Source organism: Macaca fascicularis, chromosome 16, assembly GCF_037993035.2.
Source record: "Macaca fascicularis isolate 582-1 chromosome 16, T2T-MFA8v1.1".
Lineage (NCBI taxonomy): Eukaryota > Metazoa > Chordata > Mammalia > Primates > Cercopithecidae > Macaca > Macaca fascicularis.
In genome coordinates this window covers 86,834,552-86,856,257 of record NC_088390.1, presented here as the reverse complement: position 1 = coordinate 86,856,257, position 21,706 = coordinate 86,834,552, and the positions used below count along the sequence as shown (strand labels likewise).

At 57.2% G+C, this 21,706-nt stretch overlaps 1 protein-coding gene across 7 annotated transcripts; it reads right to left on the bottom strand.

Moving 5' to 3' along the window:
• Positions 1-430: 430 nt before the first annotated feature.
• On the bottom strand, positions 431-18,972 carry ENDOV (endonuclease V). 7 transcript variants are annotated; one of them, XM_045375705.2, is made up of 10 exons: positions 18,899-18,972; positions 18,322-18,493; positions 12,405-12,539; positions 12,122-12,161; positions 10,580-10,692; positions 8,803-8,871; positions 8,282-8,410; positions 5,194-5,258; positions 4,079-4,140; positions 431-3,869 (listed from the first exon to the last, which is right to left on the bottom strand). In XM_045375705.2, the coding sequence occupies exons 1-10, from the start codon at positions 18,952-18,954 to the stop codon at positions 3,793-3,795; spliced, it is 918 nt and encodes a 305-aa protein (XP_045231640.2). In that variant the 5' UTR covers positions 18,955-18,972; the 3' UTR covers positions 431-3,792. The 7 variants fall into 7 exon arrangements, 6 of the variants coding, with proteins under 6 accessions (XP_045231640.2, XP_005585263.3, XP_045231639.2 ...); XM_005585206.4 differs by having other exon boundaries at positions 431-4,140; XR_012426317.1 differs by lacking the exon at positions 10,580-10,692 and having other exon boundaries at positions 431-4,140.
• Between the last annotated feature and the right edge of the window lie 2,734 nt (positions 18,973-21,706).

Below are 21,706 nucleotides of genomic sequence, written 5' to 3'. Positions count from 1 at the left end.
GGATCAAAGACGTAAAGGTAAGCACTAAAACTATACCTGTCTTAGAAGGAAATGTAGGTGTAAATCTTCATGGCCTTGAATTAGTCAATGGCTTCTTAAATATAACATCAAAAGCATAAGCAACAAAAGAGATTAATGGACTTCATCAAATTTAAAAACTTTCATGCATCAAAGGACACTATCAAGAAAATGATGACAACCCACAGGAGAAAGTATTTGTAAACTACAGAAGTGATCAATATCTAGGATTCAGAACATATAAAGAACTTCTGCAACTCAAGAAGATGACAACCCAATTTTAAAGATGGGCAAAGGATTTGAATAGATGCTTTGCTCACGAGGATATACAAATGGTGACTAAGACATGAGAAGGCGCTCACCATCGTGAGCCATTAGGAAATGCAAATCAAGCGCACAATGAAATACCACATTTTTATTTTAGTTTAGTTTTTATTTTTTTTGGAGACAGGGTCTCATTGTCACCCAGGCTGGAATGCAGTGGCGCAATCACGGTTCACTGCAACCTCGACCTCCTGGGCTTCAGTGATTCTCCCACCTCAACCTCCCGAGTAGCTGTGATTATAGAAGTGCATCACCATGCCCGGTTAATTTTTTAGTTTTCTGTAGAGATGGGGTCTCACTATGTTGCCCAGCCTGGTCTCAAATCTCAAACTCCTGGGCTTAAGTGATCCTCTTGTCATAGCCTTCCAAAGTGCTGGGATTACAGGCATGAACCACCGTGCCCAGCCGAAATACCAGCTTCTACTCCATGAAATGGCTAGAATCTAAATGGCAGCTAATAGCAAGTGGTGGCGAGGGTGTGGAGAACTTGGAACCCTTGGGCATTGCTGGTGGGAATGTGAACTGATGGAGCTGCTACGGAAAAGTCTGGCAGTTTCGCAGAAAGTTAAACACAGGGTTACCACATGACCCAGAAATTCTACTCCTAAGTATATACCCAAGGCAGCTGAATACATGTTTACACAAAAGCTCGTACATCAGTCTTCCCTGAAGCATTATTCACAACAGCTCTGAATGGAAAAAACCCAAATATCCACCAAGTTCAACAAAATGTTTATCCTGATCCACACGATGGAATATGACTCAGCCATAAAGAAGAGCGAGGTTCTGACACCTGGCACAAGACGCAGGCGCATCTTGAAAACATTAGGCCGAGAGAAGGCCCCCGTCGCCAGCATCGGCTCTGTCCACTCTTTGCCTGAGGAGCCCCGTTTTTCCAAGGACCATGCAGTGGTCTCACCTATGCCTCAGTGGGCCTGGGGGCCAGCATGAGGGTCCCCAAAGCGATGCCTAAGCCCTGGACTCATGGGCAATGATGCAGGACCTCGGATTCCGTCCCCCAACCCGGGCGGCGTGCCCCAGGACCACGGCTGTGCTCGGGTGGTGTTACCCCCGGGAGAACCCTGCCCGGCCTGCTGGTGCCGGTGACATTCAGAGATTTTAGGGGGACACCTCTGGAGGCTGTCCACAGCCCTGCTCTCCCTCCCATCCAGACAGGACTCCACAGGGGTGCTGGGAGGCAGATCCTTGCCAAAGATGCTAGGTGGGCAGACGCCCTCCCCTCCGACCACTGATGCCTCGTTCCTGGGCCCAGCCTGGTGCTGGACTCCACCACCCCATGCCTCATTTATCAGGAGTGTACTGAGTGTCCACCGCTGGGCAAGAGACCTCACGCGTATCCCCACCTTTAAACCCCAACGCTTCTGAAGCAGGTGTTCACGTTCCCGGTGAGGAAACAGGTTCCAGGTGGACACAGCTGCGGCTCTCAGCTCATCAGGTGCTGCCCTGGACTCTCCCAAGTGGACCTTCAGCGCCCACCAGACAGACACATCTAGACCGGTCTGGACCCCACGTGTGGCTGTCCCTGGGGCCCACATGGCTCCACGGCTGACACCTCTCAACTTGAGCTAGAGGTAGACAGGGTCCACACAACCTCAAAGCCGGCCTCGCCCGCTGTCAACTCCACACCTCTCCCACCTCAAGGACTCTCTGGGGACACTCTCCCCACACTGGCCCAAGTTCCAAGGCCCTTCCTGTCTGTCTCCCTTCCCAAGGCAAGTGGAAAGGGAGGGCCGTGAGCCATCCCCATCCACTAGCTGCTGCCCCTTTTGGTGCGAAGGGCAGAGATCCCTCTGCCACAGTGAGAGGAGCCTCGGTCCACTGGTGGGGTCCTCAACGAAAGCTAGATCCCCGACAGGCCCAAGTGCCCAGGGCTGGGTGAGGCCAGTCCGGGTCCACTGACACCCTGAGGCATGGAGGGCCTGAGGGGCTGTGCTGGGGCTCCCTCTCGCCCCACACTGCTCATCTGGTCTGGCCAGCATTGCTGACGGACAGCAGCCGGAACAGGCCACCTAGTTCCCGCTCTCTCCTGTGCCCCTGTGACTTCAGGCACAACACCCAGGTGCCCGCAGAATCTGCGCCTCCCAGCCCCACTTGTCCTGGAGTGGGTCTACTTCTTATAGAAATTTCTAGAATAGAGTCTGCTCCATCAAGGAAGGGCAGCTCCACAGCCTGGGCCTCTTTTCCGGAGCCTCCGTCCCTGCAGCCCAGCCCTCCAAAGCAGCTTTCGAGTGAGAGCAGGCGGGTGGGGCTGGCACTTCCAGGCCCTGTGTGCTGCTGCCTGTGCACCTGTCCCCTCAACTGTGCACCTGTCCCAGGCCCAGGCTCGCACTGCTCCTCAGGAACACCAGGACAGCACCGTCTCGGAGGGGCATGGCGGGGCGCCAGAGACCCGCCCTCCCTGGATTCTTGTCCCAAGCTGTCAAATCATGATCACCGGCCTCTTCTTGTAGAGCTCAGGTGAATGGCAGGAAAGGATTCCAGGAACTTCTTCATGCTCTGTGGCAGATTCCAGCGTCCTCAGGGAGCCTGGGGTCTGGAGGCCAGCCGGCATGTCAAGGGTTGGGGGGTGCTTGGGAGGCGCCCAGGGGCTGGGGCCGGGCTGCAGGTGGGCCGTCCCCTTTGCCCCCACTCCTCAGCTGGCGCCTCTAGCCCACACCAAGAGGAGAGGAAGTGGCCAGACAGGGGCCCAGGGCTGCTTTCCCACAGTGGAGACAGTTTTGAGGCTGTGCCTCTGGGGCAAGGCAGGCAGGGACAGAGGACAGCGATAAACTCTCAGAGCCTGTGGGGGAAGGAGCCACCCCCTGATCCTAGCCCCGCCGGGCGCAGAACCTGGCACCCAACCCCTCAGGCACCAGTGACTCCCTGTCTGGCCTCCCACCCCGCAGCCCAGACTGTCTCCGTGTGCTGCCCCCACCCTCAGCCCCCTCTAGGCTGAGACGAGGCTCTCTGCTCCCTCTTCCCGGGGCAGGCTGGAGGATGGCCAGGACTGGGGTCAGGGGGCATGGCAGGCAGTGGGTGGGTGCTAAAGCCCAGCTACCCCAGCTAGGACCCCTCCCATGCCAGGGCAGAGATGGTTCAGTATGGCTGGGGCTGGGGACCTGCCTTAAAAATGAACCCTGATTCTGCGAGTAAACCTTACAGTAAAGAGATCAACAGAAATAAATAATCAAACAAACAAATAAGTAAAATTAAAAAATGAACCCTGAGAAGAAAAAAAAGAGCAAGCAAGTCCTATCTATCGAAAGGGGCGGGCAAAGCAGAGGCTGCAGGGCTCGTGCAGGCTGTAGTCTGACTGCCCTTTGTGGGCTCCAGGAAAGCGTCTCGTGCACTCTCAGGGTCTGGTACTTGCCCCCGTAGAGATCTGTCCTCTGAGCACCGTGACCACAGCTGAGCAGCCGATGACGGGGCGAAGAGGGGCTGTGGTCACCTCTACCCCACCTGGCACTGGGCTGTGCTGCGGCGTCCCCCAGGGGCGGTGCGGTCAGCCTGTCTCTGGGGACTGGGTACTCTACCTGCGGCTGAGGTGAGGTTCCCCTAAGTCCCTAGACCACCCCCAGGGGTGGTCAGTGTCCTGAGGCCAGAACGAGGTGGCCAGTGGCCTTCGTGTCTTCATGGCGCCCAGTTCCACCCTACTGCCAGTCCTTGCCCTCCTGCTCCTGGGAGCTTGGCCTTGGGGCTGTCCTGGGGCCTGGGCTGTGGTCCTGTGGGGGCCGGCCCTCCCCTGAGGACTCTCCAGAGTCTCCTCTGGGGCATGCCACTGGCCTCTGCGTCGGGCTCCTGGTGATGACATTGAGAAAGGGACAGCATCAGACGCTAGCACCCACCTGACACCCCCTCACACCGCAGATGGGGTCTGGAAACTGTGGCTGGCCTGGACACTCAGGGCCTGCTACAGCCCAGCGCATTGGGCCGGGTAGGACATGCTGCTCAGACAGAGCTTGCATTCAAGCTGGCCGGTCCCCAACTCTGGGAGAGCTTGGGGGTCCCTGCCACCTGCTCCTTCAGTTCTCAAAGCAGCCTAGGGAGGCCTGGGAACAGTCCCTGGCTTCGAGGGAAAATGAGCACAGAGGAACCGCAGCCCTTCAGTAACTAATCGTGGGTGAGGGCATGGTGAATCCCAAGCCTGGGGCCTCCTGCGATCTTTGCCCAGGGAGTGGGGGTGTCCTCTCAGCCTGGAGGCTCAGATGCAGGGCCTGGAATCCAAACTGCCCACTCCAAGAGGAGAACAAGTGGCCAGACTGAATTCGGCTTTACTCCTTATCAGCGCTCAGCATCCCAGCTTCCTCATCTGTAAAGTGGGGTCACAGTACCTGTCTCACAACAAGGTTGCTAGCAGGATCAAATCATCTGCAATAGTTTTAAGACAAACCCTTGCACTGTTAGCTGTGACTGTGCCAGGCACACTGTCACTCTAACAAGAACCAGCGGGACAAGAATATCTCGACAATGAGGAAGCTGAGGCTTGAGGAGTGCAAACACCACAGCTGGCTATGCAGGGCTGGGTCATGTCTGACTCCGAGGCCACACCTTTTCTGCAGCACCCATATCCTGGTACCTCACAGGCTAAGTGGACTGAGGAAGGCTGAGGATAGTCCCAGGACTTTGGGTGGAAGCAGTGGTGTTTCTGGAGAGTTCCCATGAGAATAGGAGTCCACCCCACTCCACTCTCCTCCCTCTTTGAAGACCTCTCCTGTGGCCCCTGCATGCCCTGGCCCCGCACTGTCTGTTCTGAGCCACAGTATTGCAACAGACAGAGGCTGAGCCACCAGACACAGCCTATGCAGGTGTCTGAAATGCCCCTTTAGTGCCCCAGCCTCCTCTGGTGCTCACCTCGGTGTGGGTGGCCTGGGGAGTCCCAGCGACTTGCGGATGTGCTCTCGGGAGCAGATGTCAGCCTGGAGGAGACAGACGTGCTGCTAGGTGCTGAGCTGGCCTGTGGACCAGTTTCCCACCAGGAGCTGCTGGTGGCAATGCCTCCATCCCCCATAGAAGCCCATTCAGGACACACAGGTCACAGCCAGCTTTTCAGGCTCAGGAGCAGCGGCCCTGTTGGCGAGTGTGTGACAGGCATGCCTGGAACTTTGGGGTCAAAGCCCTGCAATGGCAGCTCTCACACCGAGCTGGGCAGTCCCTGACGGGCCTGAGTAGCTGGTGAGTGGACAGGCTGAGCAAGCGGGTCCTGGGTCTCCTCCCCACCAGTGGCAGTTGGAGCTGCTCAGCCTTCACTGGTTTCCAGCCTGTGCTTCCCTGTAGGCTGTGTGCAAGCTGAGGCTTCCCTGCTAACACTTGCTTCTCTGGGGACTCCGAGCCCAGCTGGTCTGTCCCCTCCCTGACGAGATCAGCAGTAACCCCTGTCGTACCTCCAGAATCACCAGGACAAAAGAGGGCGGTGGGCCACAGGCTGGGATGACGGCAGACCCCAGCAGGGTCTCCCAGCAAGGTTGCTAGCAGGATCTAGCAACCTGAACAGGGCTCAGGTCTGAGTGGGAACTCCTGAGGGCATGGGGGGTCTGGCCCTGGGAAGTCCCCCTGATCCCAGCTCAGATGGGCTTAGATTAGCTTCAGGGCTGCACAACTCATGGACTGCAAGGGCTAATCCCCCAGCCTGCTCCTGCTTCTATTCATGAGGGAAGAGGGGCAGTGGTAGGCGGGGCCAGCACCTCTCACCTTGCCCTGGAGTGGCCCAGCCTGGCCTGGCAGGAGAGCCTGGACCTGGCAACCAGGAGCACAGCAGCGCCTGTGACCACGGGGCCACCAAGACGGCTCGGGGAGGAGCCAGGGAGAGAGCAGACCAACACTAACCCTGTCTGTGCTCTCCCAGAACCTTCTGGAACAGAGTCAGGAGGGGAGCCTGTTGAGAGGCGAGTGACCTCAGGAAGGAAACGGACCCAGAGACAGAGCCAGCCCTGCAGGACTCGACCGTCGGCTCCCGCCCAGCAGTGAGAAGCTGCGGGCTCCTGGTGCAGAACAGCTGCATATCCCATCTGGCTGCAGCTTTCCTTCCTCTGGAGGGGGGCCCAGGATTTGGCAGGCTCTTCGCCAGTGCTAGGCACAGATCCTTGTTCTGTTTCTAGATGCTCAAGGTACTCACAGGCCAGGTGTCCCCTCCCTTGCAAGGACGGGCCACTGTCCTACTCTGGGGCGTGCTGAGGTGGAAAAAGGTCTAGGAGCTCCAGGAACTGTGTTGTCTGTAGCAGCACGACCTAAAGTTCCTGGGGCTGAAGGCCTGGGAGACAGTTTATTGGGTTCTCTCTTGGAAGACCACACGGCTGAGCTGGAATGGAGGAAGAAAGGCCTCTTTCCTGGGGGCTGGGGACACAGCTCACGGGCTTGAGAGTCCACACACCTGTGCCCTGAGCAAAGCCCTGCAAGGCTGCGGAGTCCGCTCAGATGCCACCACTAGGCACAGCTCCCCAGGGCGAGGGCCACTGTGGTATGCGGGCTGCTGCTGCCCCCTGGAGGCCACACTGCGCGCCAGCAGCCGGAAGGCACCGGCCCCATGGAGGTGGCCTGGGGGTTTTCCACTGGTGCTGCTGCTGCCCCAGCACAGGCTGCGGGGCAAGCAGTGGGGGTAAGACGGGGAAGCGGCAGACACCAGGGAGGCTCCAGAGCTGGGCTGCTGGAAGCAGCGCGGCTTGTGCAGACCCGCGTCCCTACCTCCACCCCATAGCCTCCACAGCACGCACAGCGGCCACCTAAAAAGGCCAACCTGCGGGCATCCCGCTGCCAACTCAGCCATCCAAGTCCCTGTGGGTGACGTCTGACACCCTGGAGCACCCCAAGATGCTCATGGGCTCCCACCCACTCTGTACTTCACTGCCCTGGCTCCAGCCACACCTTCCTGCTGTTTCTTTTTGTTTTTTTGGAAAGTTTTTTTGAGATAAGGTCTTGCTCTGTCACCCAGGCTGGAGTGCAGTGGCCCAATCACGGCACACTGCAGCCTCGACCTCCTGGGCTCAGGTGATCCCTCCCGCCTCAGCCTCCTGAGTAGCAGAGACCACAGGCGCGTACCACCACACTTGGGTAATTTGTTTCTACGTTTTTTTTGTAGAGATGGGGTCTCACTATGTGGCCTAGGGTGCCCTCAAACTCCTGGGCTCAAGTGATCCTCCCACCTCTGTCTCCCAAAGTGTTGGGGTTACCGGCGTGAGCCACCCTCCGGGCCCCCCGTTTCTTGAGCACATCAAACTCCTTCCTGCCCAGGGCGGCCCTTCCCCTAGCGGGTCTCTTCTAAGACTGACTTTTCTTGTACCCTCACTCTGTGGGCTTCTCTGGGACAGGATCCACCCATGTCTTGTGGTCCCCTGGTCCTATCGAAGCTGGCTGTGGGCATCTCGTGCCAGCTGTCTCTCCCCTGGCCCACAGGCTGAGTCCTTTCTCAGCTGAGCTGACCGTTTCAGCAGAGTTCTCACCCTTCCCGGGGGACCAAACAGCAGTTCTGGTGCTGGGTTCTGGTGCGGGCATACCCGAGGCCCCAGACCAGCATCTCTGGGGCCCGCACAGCTTTCCTGCAGAAGCCTCCCGGCTCAAGTTCAGCTGCTCCCTCTGGGACCTGAGGGGCTGGCTGGGAATTGGCAGGACACCTCACCACCGGAGCTAACATCACTGATTCTCCAGGCTGGCCTGTATCTGGGTGCAGGAGGCTCAGAGAGGCTGGGAGGCTGAGCGCATGGGGCACAGGGCCTGGGGATGAACTCTTGGGAGCCCTGCACCCTCCGGTCTACTGTTCTGACTGCAGGGCCCGGCGCAGGCCAACCAAGCTCTCCAGCAAGGTGTCTGTGACCTGTCCTTGGCCCAGGAACCCCTGTCCTCACGTCACTGCACTCTGACCCCAGCTGAGCTGCTGGCGAGCCCTGAACAGCAGGTGGTAGGAAGCAGAGGCGCCTGTGCTGCCTCCCCGCATCCCCGGCCCACCCACCTGGCGCACGGGCTCTGGGATCCGGAACCTGCAGCAGCAGCAAGTCAGGCGCACAGCTGCCTCCAGGCTCATCTTGTGGCCCACGGAGATGTAGAGGGGCCTGGTGCTGCGGTCGTGGCTCCTCAGGGCCTGTGACAAGGAAGGTGAGGGCTGTCCTGTGGGCTGGGCCACTGGGACCAAGGTCAGGACAGCCTCAGCGGCTGGAGCTCTGACAAAATGTCCCGGGGGCAGGAGGGAAGGTGAAGGGGGCAGTGCTCTCAGGGGCCAGGGCCTGCCCATCCTCAGGGCACCTTCCTACTGCTTGTCCCTGGGGCAGGGTGGGCTCCCTCAGCACAGCTGGAGGAAATAAACACAGATATCACACCCCGGGCTCAGTCAGAGGCAGGAGGATGGACGGACGGGCAGGTGGGGGGTTGATGTGGGTAAGTGTGAGGGCACGCGTGTCTGCATGCACCTGTGTCTGCCTGCAAACGATCCCCTACCCCGGGGCTTTGGAGGGGCTCAGGGTCCTGGCCACTCACCATTCCCAGGACAGTCCCAGAGTCTCCCAGCAGAGGGAACGAGTCTCCTCGAGTCTGCAGGAGTCGGATCTGGAAAACGGGAGAAAAAAAAAATGGGGAAAAAATCCTCTTTTCTTGATGAAGGGCTGAAGGCAAGTCTCTTTATTTTATTTTTTGAGACGGAGTCTCGCACTGTTGCCAGGCTGGAGTACAGTGGCGCGATCCTCGCTCACTGCAAGCTCCGCCTCCCGGGTTCAAGCAATTCTCCTGCCTCAGCCTCCCGAGTAGCTGGGACTGGGACTACAGGCGCCCATCACCACGCCTGGCTAATTTTTTGTATTTTTAGTAGAGACGGGGTTCCGCCGTGTTAGACAGGATGGTCTCGATCTCCTGATCTCGTGATCCACCCACCTCGGCCTCCCAAAGTGCTGGGATTACAGGCGTGAGCCACCGTGACAGGCCCAAGTCTCTTTATTTTAAAAACCCAGTCACTGGGCCAGGACAGGGAAGGGGACTGATTTTGGAGGTGAGCTGCGGCCCAGGCAAAGCAGCACCACCTGAGATGCCACTGAGCGTGCAGGCGGTGACGTGGTCTCGCCCGAGCTGAGAGTGCTGCCCAAAAGACCCTGTCCAAACCTGATGACGCGGCTTAGAACAAGGGCAGCAATCTGCCCAGGGCCGCTGTGCCAGGCTGGCAGCCACACAGGTGCCGCCACTGCCCAGTGACCAGTGCTGAGCCCGCTTCCTTCCTGTGGCTTGTCTCCTGCTTTGGGCACATCTGACTCAGCTCAACAGGCTGGTATTTCTGGAGGCAGTGGACTGGATCATTGAGTGGGTCTAAGGTCCCCATCAACTCAACAGATTTTTATTAAGCAACTGCTCCATGCAGGCGCCTGAGAGCTGGGAGGAATGAGAGATGCAGTCTCTGTTCAGAATCTGCCATCCAGTCAAACAGCTGAGGGTGTCACCAGCTCCCTCCACTGCAAGTGTCTCACTCCCAGTGCCAACATGGGGTCCCAGAGGAGAGTGTCTCACTCCCAGTGCCAACATGGGGTCCCAGAGGAGAGTGTCTCACTCCCAGTGCCAACATGGGGTCCCAGAGGAGAGTGTCTCACTCCCAGTGCCAACATGGGGTCCCAGAGGAGGACGGTGCAGGGGAAGGTGGGGTAGGAAGAGTGTGGGTGGCAGCTCCAGGCAGGCCTTGGTGGGAGGGGGGCCTGGAGGCTGGTGTACCTGAGCACGCAGGGGAGGAGACGGGGTCTGGGGCGAGGTGGGGTGGGAAAAGCACCAAGTGCACCCGGGACAGCCTGGAAGCCCATCCTGTCCCCAGTAACTGGGGGACTCAGCCCTACTTGGTGTGCCACGGTGGCTCAGAGGCGAGGGGACCAGAGAGGCAGGCACACCCAAGAGGCAGAAGAGGAGCTGAGCGCGCCCTCGGCTGAGACAGGCACGGCAGCGCCCGGAGGACAGAGCGCGCCCTCGGCTGAGACAGGCACGGCAGCGCCCGGAGGACAGAGCGCGCCCTCGGCTGAGACAGGCACGGCAGCGCCCGGAGGACAGAGAGCGCCCTCGGCTGAGACAGGCACGGCAGCGCCCGGAGGACAGAGCGCGCCCTCGGCTGAGACAGGCACGGCAGCGCCCGGAGGAAAGCAGGTCTTCCTTATTCCAGGCCACAAGCCAGGGACGAGGAGGGCAGCGTCCGCAGGCAAGGGCTGGTCCAGAAGCGTCCTCGTGCCCAGGGCCACGGCAGCCCCGCCACTGAGCTGCCCGGCATGGCCTGCAGCAGGCTTCTCCTCACCTTCTCCTTGTGCAGGGCGTTGTTCTCCAGCCCATCCACCTGCAGAAGTTTCTTGGCCACCCCAACGCAAGGCAGGTCTGTAAGGACGCCAAGGTGGCAGGCCACCCCAAAACCTGCCAGGGAGAAAGGAGGGTGGGGCTGGGGAGGTGGGGCTGGGGCCTGGCACAGGGATTCAGGACAAGCCAGAGTCTCACCAAAAGCTTCCCTAAGTGAGCAGAGGTCTGTGGACGGGCAGAGGGCTGGGGAAACCAGACCTAAGTCCCAAGCTGACCTGGGCCAAGGCCCCCTGTGCCCGATTTCCTGGGTGCCAGGCCAGGGAGGAAGCCTCCTTCCCTCTGTCACGGTCAGTGCCAGGGCCAGCACCTCACTGGCATGCTGGGATACTGCAGCCCAGCTCTCCAGTCATTTCCTGAACCTCCCGGCCTCCTCTTCCCTCGACGGTGGCCTGCCAGTGCTGGCACGAGCTCTCCGGTCATTTCCTGTGCCTCCCAGCCTCCTCTTCCCTCGATGGTGGCCTGCCAGCGCTGGCATGAGCTCTCCGGTCATTTCCTGTGCCTCCCGGCCTCCTCTTCCCTCGACGGTGGCTTGCCAGCGCTGGCACTAGCATGTGGGTCGGCACATGACCACCCTTTGGCTCTGCACCCATGTGCGAGGGCAGCAGCCCGGGCCCAATTACACTTGCTGGCCAGGAAGCTCCAACGTCACCCCTCCTGGGCCCTCTCTGGGTGCTGCTGTGCCGCCTTCAGCTCTGTATGTGGGGGTAAAAGAGCCCATCTCCCTTGGCTGGGCGCGGTGACTCACGCCTGTAGTCCCAGCACTTTGGGAGGCTGAGGCAGGCGGATCACGAGGTCAGGAGATCGAGACCATCCTGGCTAACACGTGAAACCCCGTCTCTCCTAAAAACACACAAAAAATTAGCCGGGCATGGTGGCGGCGCCTGTAGTCCCAGTTACTGAGACGCTGAGGCAGGAGAACGGCATGAACCTGGGAGGTGGAGCTTGCAGTGAGCCGAGATCACTGCAAGTGCCACCACGCTCCAGCCTGGGCAACAGAGCGAGACTCTGTCTCAAAAAGAAAAAAAAGGGCCCATCTCCCTAGGCCAAGGTTTCCGGCATCAGTGGGGGCCTGGGTGCACCTGTCTAGTTGTGGATAAGGGCCTGACGGGCCATGCAGTGTGGGTGGCTGGCAGGGAGCGTGGCTGGCAGGGAAGGCCACTCTGAGCCCGGGCCCTGGGACATCTTTTGGTGATCAGGTCAGAACTGGATAGTGGCACCTGGAGATGAGCCAGTGCAGGGCACTGTAGGGAAGGCCGGAGCGCGCAGGAAAGAGGGGAGGGGTGAAGCAAAGACAGTCCTTTTCTGGCAGGGTTGGAGGAGGGGGGCAGAGCACACTGTGAGTCCCTGTTGCGCCCAGAAAGGAGCCGCTGGAGGGGCTGGCGGCAAAGGCCGAGGGGCCGGCGTTTTGTGTCGGGGGTGACAGAGGCGCCCTCTCCCCCATCTCTTCCCCACAGTGCCTTCCCGGGACCTCCGAGAGCAGGATTACCTCGGTGGTGGAGCACCCCGTTTCCATCCACAAGAAGGACCTATGGAGCCATGGGGAGAGTCACAGTCAGCTGAGCTGGCCCTCGGCACTCAGGACAGGGCCATCCCTGGGGCAAGAAGGGGGCACTGTCTCTGGGGTCCAGCTTTTTAGAAACCCTCATTCCTCTCTTCCAGGAAGCTCACGAGTCTCTCCCGGCCACTTCGGTGGTGGCGACCTGCAACCGCCTTCCCTCCCCCGGGGGGAAGGAGGGATCTTTCTCTTGTCCTAGGGATGAGACACCTGCCTGGGGCATGAGGCCCGGCTCCTTCTCCCGCAGCTGCTGCACCAGCTCCAGCAAGAAGGGCACCTCTCGGAAGGCCAGGAAGCCCGACACGTAGGGGGCTGTGAGGCTGACCATGCGGCTCTCCTCGTACACCACCTGCCACCAGGCACGCAGCTCAGTGGGCAGCACAGCCCTCGGCCACCTGCCCTGCCGCCACTCCCTCCATGCTGCACCCCCGCCACCCCGCTCTTCATCCTTCCCTCTCCCTTACCTCACCCTCATGGCTCCCCTTCCCTGCCTCACCTACGAGACGATGGGTTTGGCATAAGGAACTAGATGATGTACCCTGCAAATTGGTGGTGGGCAGTACCCCCCGTGACCTGGTCCATATGAGAACCCCCCACCCCAGACCTGGTCAACTGGAGGAGCCCCTCCCACCCCCGGGACCTGGTCCGTATGAGGAGCCCCAACTCCCAGACCTGGTGTGTTACAGTAGGAGCCCTGGGGCATGGTCTGTAGGAGGATTCCCTGGTCCGTATGAGCAGCCCCCCGGGACCTGGTCCATAGGAGGAGCCCCCTGGAACCTGGTCCATAGGAGGAGCCCCTCCACCCCCGGACCTGGTCTGTAGGAGGATTCCCTGGGATCTGGCCCATACGAGGAGCCTCTGGAACCCGGTCTGTAGCAGGATTCCCTGGGATCTGGTCCTTAGGAGCCCCCCGGGACCTAGTCTCCATCAGAAGCAAGGCTAAGGTTGCTGGCTGCATCACCTCTGCCTGCCCCTTGCTTTCCTGGTGTCTCCTCCTTTGTGTATTGAAGCGGACGCCCCGCCCCACCCCTCCATGGGTTGTTGGAGGCTTAAAGAAGACACAGTGTTGGCCAAGACTGGTGGCTCACACCTGTAATCCCAGCAATTTGGGAGGCCGAGGCAGATGGATCACCTGAGGTTGGGAGTTCGAGACCCGCCTGACCAACATGGAGAAACCCCATGTCTACTAAAAATACAAAATTAGTCGGCTGTGGTGGCACATGCCTGTAATCCCAGCTACTTGGGAGGCTGAGGCAGGAGAATCGCTTGAACCCAGGAGGCAGAGGCTGTAGTTTAGAGCACAACATGGCAGGCCTGAGTCTCCTAACCTTGTGTTTTCCTTAGTCACACTAGCCTTAATGTGGGGACGCGTTTCCCACTATATCACATTCTCCAGACCTGTCTACCTTCCTGCAATTTTGTTCCTGAATCCCCCACATCTCTTGGTGACAGCTTTCAAATCACAACTTCCACTCCTCACTTGTGGCTGGATCAATAATTAAACACATCAAAGAAAACGGAGTGCTCTGTATTAGCACCGAGGGCTGGGGCTCGTTCTCTCGACATCTTTATCAACGACTCAATGGGGAAACTGATCAAATCTGCCCATGACCCAAAGTGGGGAGGGTCCATTCTGATAACAGAATCTAGCTGGATCACTGACATCCCCACAGAGCAAAGTCACTTTGCACAGTGACACGTGGAATTAAAGTGTGGCCTGAGTTCCCACAGCAGGCGGGGGCTGCTTACGTCTCAATCTCTCTCATAATGCTATAATTCAGGTGACGTTATGGGGTGACTATGATTTGTAATCAGTACGCTAATGACACTGCGGCTGTGGAGGAGAACGTCATTCTCAGGACAGGCCTGCTGTGGACAGGCCTGCTGATGTCTTCTGAGCTGAGCTGTCACAATCGCGGGGATGTATGGTACACACACACAGAGCATGCACACGTGCGAGAGAGACTATTCCAGAGCAGCAACAGCTGCACGTAAGTAGAAGGAATACAGTTGTCCGATGCATCCTTTTTCAGTTTTTGGGGATGTATGTATATTTTCAAGTTAAAAATCTGGGAAAAGAAAAATCACTGTATGATTAGTGTGGGGGGCAGGTCTGGATGACCAGCAATCTCAACATAAGCCAGTGACCTGGTGCCCCTCAAAAGTTACCAGTGTTTCCAGCTGCACCGACGGAAATGGCGTGGGTGAGTGGAAGGTCTAGGGACTTGGGTAGACCACATCCGAGTTCCTGCATTTGATTCTGAGTGCCAGATGGAAAGATGGACCCTGTGAACAGAGGGCATGACCAGAGGGCCACTGGCCAGTGAAGAAGCTGGACGTCATCACAGCCTCTTGGGACCATGTGGTCAAGGAGCACGCAGCTGTTTGCAGCAGCGGAAGGGCTGACAAGCAGAAGGCAGGGAAGATCCGTTCTGTTTTGCTACCTGAAGGCAGAACTGATCGATGGGAATCACAGACAAGCAGGGGTGAGCTCCCTGCAGAGCCCGTGGAGCAGCACACACTAGCCATCACTCAGCGTCTGACATGGAACAGGCTCCGCCGGGAGGCCTGTGGAGCAGCACACACCAGCCATGGCTCAGAGTCTGGCACAGAACAGGCTCCACCATCGTTTGTCAGGGATGCTAAGGACAGTGTTCTTCATGGTGGGAAAAGCAGGCCAGTGGTTCTCCAACCCAGCTCTGCTTCAGAATCACAGGAAAGCTTATTTTAAAAAGCAGATTCCCAGGCCATACTCTGGGAGAGTTTTTCCCCCAGTAAGTGGGGTAGGGCTCTGGAATCTGTTTTTTGTTTTTTTTTTTAGACAAAGTCTTCCTCTGTCACTCTGGCCGGAGTGCAGGGGCGCAATCTCGGCTCACTGCAAGCTCCGCCTCCCGGGTTCAAGCCATTCTCCTGCCTCAGCCTCCCGAGTGGCTGGGACTACAGGCGCCCGCCACCACGCCTGGCTAATTTGTTTGTATTTTTAGTAGAGGCAGGGTTTCGCCATGTTAACCAGGATGGTCTCGATCTCCTGACCTTGTGATCCGCCTGCCTCAGTCTCCCAAAGTGCTGGGATTACAGGCCTGAGTGACCGTACTCGGCCTGTTTTTTTTTTTTTTTTTTTCTAACAGCTTTACTGAGATACAATTGACATACCATAAAGTTAACTTGTTTAAAACATACAATGCAATGGTTTTGGTATTTACAGAGTTGTGCAATATCACTATAATCTAACTTTAGAACATCTTCCTTAACCTCTAAATAAACCTCACACCCATCAGCAGTCACTTCCCATCTATCCTACCCCAAGTTCAAGGCCCAGGGATCCACTTTCTGTCTTTGTGGATGTGCCTATGGAATCTGTTTCTCAACCCACTTCCGGGTGATTCTGCTTCTGCAGGTCCACGGTCGGGCATTCAGGAACCAGTGGACCAGACTGTTCCAAGATCCCTTCCTAGTCTAAGCTTTCATAGCCGGAACAATGAATACCGACGAAGTAGCAGGTGCTTTGCTTGGTGCTGGGGTTATAAAAGAAGAATGGTACAGCCCTATCCTTGAGAACCTACAGTCACTGGGAAAAATGGAATCATAAATGACTAACTTGAATACAATGTGAGAAGTGCTACGACAGCATGGGCATTAAAAAGAGGCTCAGGATGCAGATAAAAGAGTGATTAATTCACAGCCAGGGAAAGTTGGAGGGGGAAGGGAATGCTGTGTTAATTGCTTTCCATGCATTTCATGTACGGCTCATCACAATTCTGTGGGCTGGATATTAATACCACTATCATCCTTAAGTCAGAAAAAAGGAGACAGAGGCCTAGAGGGCAAAGTGGGGAGTGGCAGAGCTGGGTGTGAGCATGAGCAGTCAGGACCCTAAGACTGTGCCCCCACTCCCAATGCTAGCCTACGAAATGGCCAGGGGTCCCCTTACGGTAGGGATTGCTGAACATCCCAATCTTAGCACACAGGAGGCACTCAGTACAGTTTTGCTTAGTTTGGACTGAAAAGGGCCTCCCAAGTAAAGCACAAAGCCATGGAAGCAGGAAGACGTTTGTCATCTTCGGGAGCCGCAGAGGAGCAAGGCGAGTGGCGCCAAGAGGCTTCGGAGCTGTTGACTCTTATGTGAATCATGAGCCCACTGTCCATTCACACACATATCTATTGAAGGAAGAGTCCAGCATCTTCTGCATGCTACCCACGGTGGGCAAAGCAACATGGTTTCTACCATCACGGAGTTTATATTCCAGTAGGGAAGACAGGGCAGTTCCATTCCAGCAAGACAAGAGGAAGCAGAGGGTTGCTATGGTCTAAGTGTTGGTGTCCTCCCCAAATTCATATGTTGAAATTATAACCCACAGGTTACGGTATTACGAGGTGTGGCCTCTAGGGAGGTGAGTGGATCACCATGTGAGAACGTGGTTAAGAAGCTGGCCCTGTGCAACCTGGAAGAGCGCTGGCACCACAATCCAATTGCGCTGGCACCCTGATCTCCAGCCTCCAGCCTCCAGCACTGTGGGAAATAAATTCCTGCGGTGGGTAAGCCACCTAGTCTAAGGTATTCTATTACAGTAGCCCAGACAGACTAAGACATGGTGCTGGGGGACAACTCCTGGTCTTGTGGGATGAGAGGGAGCTTAGTGGAGGAAGTCATGTCTAAACTGAGCCCGAAGAGATGAGTAGGAGTTAGCCAGATGGAAACCCTTCCAGGAGAGGAAACATTACTGCAGAGGTCAGGCCGCCAAACCCAGCGTGGCACACGTGTGAAGGATTCAAAGTGGGCTGTAGGGGGTGCGAAGAACTGAGAATGGTGGTGAGGGCTGAGCCTCCAGCGTCACATTAAATCACGCAGGTGACAGGTCATAACGGGCCTTGAAGTCATAGTCAATGAGAGTGAACTTCATTCACCATGAGGTCATGAGAATGGCACTTTGATGTTCTAAGAGGACTTGTGGGCTGGGTGTGGTGGTTCACACCTGTAATCTCAGCACTTGGGGAGGCGAAGGTGGGAGAATCCCTTGAGCCCAGGAGCTGAAGACCACCCTGGACAACATAGTGAGACCCTGTCTCTACAAAAACTGAAAAAATAAGCTGAGTGTGTTGGCTCACACCTGTGGTCCTAGCTACTCAGGCTCAGGTGGGAGGATCACGTGAGTCCAGGAGGCTGAGATTAGATCTTGGCAGTGAACCAAGATTATGCCACTGCACTTCAGCCTGGGACACAGAGAAGGGGAAGGGAAGGGAAAAGGAAAGGGAAAGGGAGGGGAGGACAGGACTTGTTGCTTTTGAGGAAAATACCTGTTTTTTGGGAAAATCGGTCTGCTGGCAGTATGGAAAATAAACCACTGAGGAGGAACACTTGAGCCAGGGCACCCATGAAAATGCTGCTCAGGAACCCACGGGAGTGACGGTGGCACAGCCAGGGAGGAAGCAGAGGAGAAACAGACAAGGGGATAGATTCCAGCGCCATCTAAGAGGCAGGAAAAAAGGGAGCTAGTGTGCAACTGGACGTGAGAGGAAGGGAGGGGCCCAGCAGGACACAGATTTCCAGCTTGGGCAACTGAGGGTGTGGTGTCCAGGTCACTGAGATGAGGAACCCAAGATAACAATCAGACTTGGAGATAAAGCTCATGAGCCGATTCTTAACAGTCACAGAATTCCTTTAATTTTTGCCTTTTTTTCCCTTCCCAAACTCCCCAGACTATTTTTTTTTTAATTGAGATGGAGTTTCGCTCTTGCTGCCCAGGCTGGAGTGCAAAGGCATGATCTCGGGTCACCGCAACCTTCGCCTCCCCGGTTCAAGCGATTTTCGCGCCTCAGCCTCCCGAGTAGCTGGGATTACAGGCATGCGCCACCACGCCCGGCTAATTTTGTATTTTTAGTAGAGATGCGGTTTCTCCATGTTGGTCAGGCTGGTCTCGAACTCCCGACCTCAGGTGATTCGCCCATCTCGGCCTCCCAAAGTGCTGGGATTACAGGTGTCAGCCACCGAGCCCGGCCAACTCACCAGACTATTAATGACATCCTACAAAACGAGAAGCCGGGTTCTAGGCTTGCACTGCTCCCTGCCCCGGAGATCCCACGCCCAAGCCCATTGAGGGGCCCGCCTCGAGCTCGGCGTCCTCCCAGGTTACCTCGAGCTCAGGGTAGCTGAGCACCACCAGGGAGGCACAAGCGCGGACACTGTCCCCTTTCACGAAGGACACGTCAACGCCCCCGACCCTCCGCAGACCCGAGAAGGCGGGGTCTCGCTGCCACGCCTCGGTGTCCCTGTCTACGACGCGGGCCTTCAGCCGAGCTTGCTCCCTAGGAGGACAGAAGCAAAAGCGTCAAACTTGGTCGGGGCCACACCCCCGACTCTGCCTCCTCCACCCGTGCGGCTGCAGCGGCCAGAGCGTCTCTGCCGGGTCTTCTCCCGCTTCAGGGGAAAGCAAGGGACACACCGGCAAAGCCACAGTCCCTAGGAGCCCAGACGGCGGAGACCCGGCAAGGCGCAGGCCAGGCAAACGGACCGGAAAAGAGAACCGCGCCCACCCCGCGGACTACAACTGCTGAGGCCCCGCCCCTGCCGCGCCGGAAGCTGGGCCGTGCTTGGGGGGCTCGGGCGGCGGCCGCCCTGACTCCACAGCCTGAAGACTACGAGCTCGGAGGGACCGCGAAGGGCCACGCGGCCTCGGCCCTCGCCTCCTGCGCGTCGCCCGACAGCATTACCGTTTCCACAGTGACAGCGTTTCCTCCGGCGGCCATTCCGCCGCCTCCTGGGCCATGGTTTCGTCCCGAGCACCCTTCTGCACGTCACTTCCGGAGGCGAGTAGCGCAAGCGCCATCCGCCCTCGTTGCCATGGAGACGCTTGCGCTTTCCCGGGTCGCATTTCCCGCCCGGGTCCTCAGACGCTCCTGGCCGCTGGGTGAGCTCCTGCGTGACGCACACGCACGCTCACGGCTTCACGTTGCCCCGCGGCGCCGCGCGCGATATCGACTCGGACCCCGAGAGGCCGTCCGCCCCGTTTTCAGCGGATAGCTGGGGCCAGGTAAGTGACCGCGCGAGGACCCGGGATCCCGGTGACGCCCGTCCCGCCTCTGCTGTCCCCGCCGCGAGCGCTGCGCTCTGCAGGGCACCTCTGCGCTTGGAAAAGGGTGGTCCTGCACTGCGGGTCCCACTCCTCGGCCCGGTCAGCGTCCGCCTTTGCCGAACCCCGAAAGGTTTCACCAGGTCCAGGACGGCCCGGCGGTTGCCTCAGGAGCACTTACTGGGCGCCTGTCGTTGACGCCCCCCACCTTGATGGCAGCTCAGGGGTGTTCGCAAGCTTTTGAGGGCAGGTGTCGTGTCTTTAAATTCCTCACAGCCTAGCGGGCTGAACTCACGGGAGGGCTGCAAACTTGTGCTGGGTTTCATCTGGGTTGGACCTTGCTGGGCAGAAAACTTCCCCTACCAGACAAAGTACGGGCGACCTTGGAGATCTTGATTCTTACCTCGTGCTCCTCAATTGAACTAGCGTGGGTTCAGTGCTCTCGCTGTGCCAGGTGTTGTGCGAAGTACTGTGAGGGAGAATATTTATTTGTGGGGAGCCGGCTTTAAACCGGTGGTTGGGAAACGCCCGAGAGGCGATACTGGAGACACCTGAAGAAGGGTGAGTGAAAGAGCGTGGCGGGTGAATGGAACGGCTTTTGCATGAAGGTCCAGGGGTGGGAACGAGGTTGGTGTATTTGAAGCACGGAAAGGCAGCCAGTGAAACTGAAGTGTAGCAATTTAACCCGTGGTTTTGTATTCTACTGGGAGGATTCAGAAGGGTGCGTGTGTATGTGTGTGTGTATATATAAACGTCAAGGATGTTAGGTTTTGAAGGGAACGTGAAAGTTGAAGGATGACGCACGGAGAGTGGAGAGTGCAGGCGGCTCTGCAGCAACACAGGTACATTGCAGACACCTGTGGGGGGCCGGCTTCACGCCAGAGCCCGCCAGCGATTACAGGCTGGGGTAGTCATAGGCCTGCGGGAGGGGTCTACAGTATGGCTTGCTGCCCGGGAAGATGTTGATAACGTGTTCCCAGGATGAGGTGGTTCCGGCGGAATGTGGTGTTTCTGGCACTTTGTCCCAGCAGAATATGTTAAGAGCCAGGCTGTTTGTCATGGCTCCAACCCCCGTGGAATGTTTCACTTTGACCAAGGTCTGCAAAATGGAAGGGGGCTTAGAAAATGGCGCAGTTTGGACTAACAAAGGGGAAAATATAGACGACGAAATTAGACTCTAAATAGAGTTTGAGGCTCAGGAAAGGCTTTACACAGCTTTAGGAACTGACAAGGCTTTGAAAGCAGGGTCAGTTTTCAACGAATGAGCGTCGCCCACTGCACCCTGCGCACCCTGGTCTGCTGCTGCGACATCTTTCCCACCAGGACACTGACAGATATTTCACAGATAAGGAAACTGAAGCTTAGAGAGCTGGAGCCGCTTGCCCACGGCCGTAGAGCTGGCAAATGGGAGAGCCGGGACCCACATTCAGACCCGTCTGAGCTGGGCTGTGTGTCGGCTTTGTTGGGTTCCAGAGTGGTCAGGGGGAAGGAGCCTTTGGATTTGGTAATTAGGGGTCACTCATGGACCCGTGGCGATGGGGCAAAGATCGTGGGTTCTGAGGAGGTGGCTGTCTCCTGGGTTGAGGTTCTCTTGCACTTCAGGGCACAGGTAGTAGTGGTCATGAAGGAATACTGGGGAAGGTAGTGTAGCAGGACGAGCCGCAGACAAAACTCCTCAGACACTGAGTTAAGGAAGGGCTTTATTCAGCAGGAAGCTTTGGCAAGACTCACGTCTCCAACAGCTGAGCTCCCTGAGTGAGCAATTCCTGTCCCTTTTAAGGGCTCACAACTCTGAGGAGGTCCATGTGAGAGGGTCGTGAGCGATTGAGCAAGCACGGGGTACGTAACTGGGGGCTGCATGCACCGGTAATCAGATTGGAACAGAACAGGACAGGGATTGTCACAGTGCTTTTCTATACAATGTCTGTAATCCATAGATAACGTAACCAGTTAGGTCAGGGGTCGATCTTTAACTACCAGGCCCAGGGCGCGGTGCTGGGCTGTCTGCCTGTGGATTTCATTTCTGCCTTTTAGTTTTTACTTCTTTCTTTGGAGGCAGAAATTGGGCATAAGACAATGTGAGGGGTGGTCTCCTCCCTTATTCCCCCACTTTGAGAGTCTCACTCATTTTATTAGTGGGAGTTCTCACCTTCATTTTCACTGCCTATGTCTTTCTGCATGACAGATCGATAGTGATTCATGTAGCACACTTGCGCTGAAGCATTCTGGTGAACTAGAGTAGCGATGAAACCTTTTACCATTTGAATGAGTACAGGTAGTAAATAAGGGATTAGTAAGCAGGTTCCTATACTACTATAATTTTTATTACATGAGTTTTAAATCCTCTTAGCGCTGGGAACCATTTTTAAACATGGCCTCAGTGTCAAATCCGTGCCACACTTGTACAGGCACATGCGCCAGTTTCGTCATGTCTTTAACTGTCTTTGAC